The 5,933-nt window shown below is 26.9% G+C and overlaps 1 protein-coding gene across 1 annotated transcript; it reads right to left on the reverse strand.

Annotated features, from left to right (window-relative positions):
* Positions 1-373: 373 nt before the first annotated feature.
* LOC122498867 lies at positions 374-5,718 on the reverse strand. The gene is made up of 8 exons (XM_043606853.1): positions 5,645-5,718; positions 3,819-3,967; positions 3,461-3,712; positions 3,213-3,361; positions 3,080-3,146; positions 2,585-2,998; positions 2,119-2,459; positions 374-2,046 (listed from the first exon to the last, which is right to left on the reverse strand). Exons 1-7 carry the CDS (start codon positions 5,703-5,705, stop codon positions 2,322-2,324), a joined length of 1,230 nt encoding a protein of 409 aa, XP_043462788.1. The 5' UTR covers positions 5,706-5,718; the 3' UTR covers positions 374-2,046; positions 2,119-2,321.
* Positions 5,719-5,933: the final 215 nt, after the last annotated feature.

A 5,933-nucleotide genomic window follows, 5' to 3' on the forward strand; every position in this document is an offset into this window, starting at 1 on the left:
ATAAAACGAATGTTCTCATTTCGTTGCCAGACATACGAAATTGAAGATTTTTTAAATTGTCTACTGTTATAATGCAGGGTTTATTTGAGAATCCGTTTACTTGATAGTTAAATCCTAATATTCGCTCATTTAAAAAATCAAGATCGAAAATTTTTTGCTTTAAAATAAAATACTGACATATAAGCGGCATTGCATAAGAACTGATTCCTTCATCAAAATCGTGTAGGGTACAAACAGCAAAATTCTTATAAGGATGAAAGTGATCTACATCAAGCCAAATGGATTTTTCTTTAACACCAGAAACGTCAAAACCATTATTAATATCTCTTTCATAATCTACTGGATTTCTTAAAAATTACATTGCTCAGAAATATCTTTTGCACAATTACTTTTATGTCTTGTACAAAAGCGACAAAAATAATTGGCACTGAAGCTTCCAGAAAACCCTAATACTTCATTTAACCCTTTATTATCTCCCAAAATTAAACCAAGAAGAAAATATACTCGTTGAATACCGGATGCAGTATTAATTAATATCCCTTCTCGTGCAAGAAAATTCAACTCTTCTACAATAATTTTAAAGATATGGTAATTCCCATTTGGTAATTGTCTGTCTCGTGAATAATATAAACCAATTAAAAAAATGTTTTCCAATCGAGAATAAAATTCTGGGGGTAAGAATGGCATTGAAAGATATACTGATCCAACTTCACTAACTCCTGTGTGCGATCCTAAGGGATTATTAATTTCAAAATCATCTATGCCTAAAAATATAGGCAGAACTATTTTATTTTCTAATTCATAAATAGCCGATTTTTCTTTCCATAAATTTCCCTGAATAAAATTGCATATCTCTGTTTCTGAGCGTTTTAATTCGTTCATATAGTTTGAAATTATTTCAAAATTTCCCGGAAGTTCTAGAAATTTTTTCAAGATTAATCGCATAGGAATATGTTTTGCAATGCAATCTACTGATTCTCGAACAATTCTACCATTTTTAAATTTATATTCAATTCTTTCTCCTACTTTATAATCAACTGCAGAAATAAGATGACCGGATTTCTCAAAATATTTTAGTCTTAAGTACTCTGAAGAAAGAGAAGAGAATGAATTATCAAATTCATCTATTAATTTATGTATTTCATTTTTTTCGTTTTCTTGAAGAGTTGAATTGTTTAACACTATTTCGCATTTCTTTCGAAATTGTTGAAGAGAACTACTCATAAAATCACCAACATTATCAACCATTAATTGTACCAGACTTCGAGGAAAAGATGGTCGACTATAAAATTTCGCTAACAACTTAGAAGCTTCATGTGTCAAAAATTGAGGAAATAACTGTTGATTTTCATTCTCAACTGGATCATTAACTATATCAATTTCATTGTCAATGGGTTCTGGTTGCTCATGATTGACATTTTGAATATCATTAACAGGGAGTTCTATTCCAATAGGTTCATTATTTTCTATTTGAAGATTATTGACAAAATTATTACAAAATTTGTGATAACACTTGTAGTGTTTTCGGATTCTAGACCATGAAGAAAAGGTTTTTTTAAATAAACAATCAGGTTCAGCACACATAAATGATGATGCAGTGGACATGTTATGGGTTATTTTATAATGTATCCATAAAGCTTGAATGGATGGAAAGAAAGATCCAACGTTACATTGAAAACAATTAGGCATTTTATTTTTAGTTTAATCAACACACTTTAAATCTTTAATCAAGGAAGTTAAACTATGCATATGCTTACTATTATCCCACTTTGTTTTTATACCGTATACACATATTTGAAGAAGTAACCAAAGAGGTTCGGCATGCTTGGGATATTGAGCATGAATCGCTTGAAAAATCTTAAATGTAACGTCGATGGCTTTTACAGGGGAATCTACGTTATATAAGATGTTGTCTACTGAGATATAACACTCAGTTATATTGTGTAAATCTTCTCCTACAATCACGGCAAAAGGCTGAGTTGTCTCTTTTCTTGCTGTTGCTCTGTCTCTTACTCTCTTAATGGCCGATTTTATGTCACTAGCACTCTATAAAAAAGAAATATGTATTTTAAAATGTAATTTAAACACTATTGATAATTAAATAATTTAATTACTTACAATCACATGTATCAAAAATCCTTCTTGAATGACTTCTCTTGTGGGTTTCCAGCTTTCATCACCATCATTAATTAATTTTGGTTTAACTAGCATACACAATTTCATTAGTAATTGAGCATCGCTTATTTCATCTACAAATTATAAAAATAACAAATTAGTTAAAATTGCATCTTTATTAATGTAAAAGTTAGTTTAAAATTTAACTAACCATTACTGTTTGATTTAAACAAATTGCTGTTATCACGTTGAAATACCGAGAGAAGTTTGCTTTTAAAAGATGGCCATAAAAACAATAAGTTTTCTTCAGTTCCTGGGTACAACATAGAGTAATCCAATTCAAGCTGTCAAAAGAATTACAAATTATTTACATGAAATAGAAAAAGAGAAAACAATCCTTTAATTATCAGTAAAAGCGATAAGCTTATTCTAAATATCTTTGAAAATTTGAAAATCAATTGCCACTCACCAAAGTGTAACCTAAAGCCTCCTTTATTCCTCTATACTTTGTAATATAGAATGTAACTTTATTAGAAATTGTAGTCTTCTCTTTTCCTCCTTTCGTTTTTGAAGTTACAGTTGCAGTTGAACGAATTTCCGTCATTCGATAATCGTGAGTGTCTCGCCACTTTTCAATGCAATCTTGCCATGGTATGCATGTTATTGAAAGAGAATTAATTTTATTTAAAGTATCTGCATCTGGAGTAACGGCATTAGTCAGAGCATCATTATCAGTAGATTTTTGACTTGAGTTTTTTCTGGAAGATTGAATCCCAGAACGAACAGCTCTTTTTCTTATATTATAGAACAAGTCCACTAGTTTTCCAGAAGCACTATACTTTTTCCCAGCTTCATTTTTATAATACGGTATATAGTATGTTTCCTGAAATCAAAAAATGTTGATAAGACGAGATTTTTATGTCATTAAATATGGATGTAATAAAGAATACTATAATATATATACCTTATTTTCAGAAGGAAAAAGCAATTCGATGCCCTCAGAAAGTTTCAAAAATTGTTCTCGATGTATCCTGTAAAAAAGAAATAGAGTTATATGGACGTAATATTTGTTACTTTTTAAATAATTTTTTACATACTGTTTCCAAATATCTCCTTTGAATTCCTGTGAAAGAACACACTCTGCAACAATTTGCTGTGTTCTTGACCTTAAGAATCCTTTCGATTCATACTCCGCAATTGCCAAATTCCCACGAATGTTATTAATAAGACATTCGTAGATTGGACCCTACAACAAAATAAAAAATGTTTACTACATGTTCATAAAACAATAACATAAACAACGATAGGACAATAACAACATTAATCTGAACAAAAAAATTATTACCTCTTTAATAATAGAATGATGAGTAGAATCGGAACTAACTTTTCTTCTTTTTTCAGGAACAACCGTTGTTACATTTGCAGAACGTTTTTCCGCTTTCAAAGTATTTTGCACTTCCTCTTCTAATGTAAAATCTTCCAATTCGTTTCTTTCCGAATTTGAATCTTGAGGGTTGTATACTTCTTCTAATTGTCCATCAGGACCAATCTCATAGGTTCCTTCAATATCACTTTTTAATTGTAATGCATTATTGACCTTTAATCATTTGAAAAATAAATTTAGAAAACAGTAATGATTTATTTATCTTCATCTTTAAATAGTTTACAATAATTTTTTTTATTAAATTAAGTAGTGTACATACAGGTGTTGAAGCCGGTTCATTATTTTCTTTATCGTGAATCCAATTATTGTATAACCTTATAAATTTAGAGTAAGGTCCCACTTTAGGAAATAAGTCAGAAATTTTTTCCTTTTCCAAAAATGGGAAAGATTCATCATCGATTTCTTCATCTAATTAAAAAACGCTTATTAAAAATTGTAATATTGTAATGTAATATTGTAATGATTTTTACTATCTATTTTAGTAAAATTTTTCAAAAGAATTTAATTATTTAAAATTTTTTTTGATAAAATGCTACGTAAACATTTAATTATTTTCATAAAGAAAAAAAAATTTCACATAATTAAAAATAAAAATTAAATTAAAAAAATTAATTAAAAATTAAATTAAATTAAAAAAAAATTAATTAATTAATTAATTTTTAATTAAATTTCACAGAATTTCAATTATTTACAAATTTTTATAAATTTTATAAATTTTTTTATTATATACAGGGATTATATTATTTATAAAATTTTAATAAAATTATTCACAATAATTCAGTTGAGGGGTTGGATGCTATAATGTGTTACGCGCCATTCACTTACCATGGCGCGTAACACATTATAGCATCCAACTCTTCAATTATATTCATAAATAATAATATATTTTACAGAGATTCAATTATTTTTATAAATAATAAAACTCATCGCGGAAATTATATTATTTTTAATACAATTTAAATCGAATTTCTCAAAAATGGAATTATTCATAAAAATTTTATTAAAATTCGTCGAAAGAATTCAATTATTTAAAAAATTGTTGATGAAATTCTTTAAGGGAATTGAATTTTAAGAAACATTCAATTATTCAATAAATTATTTATTTTTGTTTTTAAGTAATTGAATTCTAGTAAAACTTTCTAATAAAAATTAAATTAAAATTGAATTTTAGTTAAAGATTTTAGATAATAATTAAATATTAAAAGCATGAATTTTTAGAAATAATTGAATTTAAAATTAATTCTTGTGAAAAACTTTAATTCTTTTATTCTTAAAAATAATAATTGAATTGGTATTGATTTTATAATCTCAGTCATCTTTAATTATTATAGAACATGAAGAAACGATTACTCCGAGTCTTCGACTTATAGTTATTGATATCTTCATGTTTTATAGTTATTAAAAATTTAATTTGTAATTTTAAGTTAAAATGTTCTTTTATTTGACTCGGACTGGTTATATTCTTGTCGGTAATTGATCCGTAAATGGTCCGTAATTTTTCATTTTTGGTCCGTAATTAAATTAATTAAAAAATTTCCAAATAATCGAAATTCCATAAAATTGAATTATAAACACATGGATGTGACAATTCTTAAAGAACTTTTTTAAAATTAATTTAATTAAAGAAGAATTTTAGTTAAAAATAATAAAAAGTATTAATTGAATTGAAATGATAAAAATAATTTTGAAGAAGTAATGCTAACAATATTTTTATAATAATTATAAAATAGTGATTTATTTATTTTTATTAATTGAGAAGCCCAAAAGAAGAACTCGCTAAGCGCGCGAACGCACGCGCTAATACCAGTCAGGTAGCAGTGGTAGGCGCAGAGGCGCTCACTGCTCCCAGACTGACATTAAAGCGTTCGTCCGCGCGCTCGACTCTAATTCTAATTTACAATAAGACTTTCTTTTTATTGGGACAAACCTTTGTACACTACTTGCATTAAACATTATACTAATATCCCAGTATACTAATTGTATTTTATTGAAAAAAGCTTTTTACTTATTAAAGCTTCTTTCTGATAAAGAAGAAAATGTGAAATTTAACTTTTTGTTTATAAATTTGTTGAAAAAATCTCTTACCTTCAAATTTTTCAATGTATTTTTCCAAACCCCATTCACAAAGCAAAAGTTTGTAACTCATTATTACAGTTGAATATAATAAATTTATTTAATAGTATATAAGAATATTAAATATTATATTATTTATATTCTTTTATTTCCAATATAAAAAATGCAATATCAAATTAATCCAGAAATTGCACTTCACAAATTCACAAACTCACAACACTTTCCACTTTTAAGAACAAGATTACTGTAAGAGTAAATCCTGAAGACTGAAAATGCTTTTGTCCTATAGCCGAAAATCAGA

Source organism: Leptopilina heterotoma, unplaced genomic scaffold, assembly GCF_015476425.1.
Source record: "Leptopilina heterotoma isolate Lh14 unplaced genomic scaffold, ASM1547642v1 Lhet_100, whole genome shotgun sequence".
NCBI lineage: Eukaryota > Metazoa > Arthropoda > Insecta > Hymenoptera > Figitidae > Leptopilina > Leptopilina heterotoma.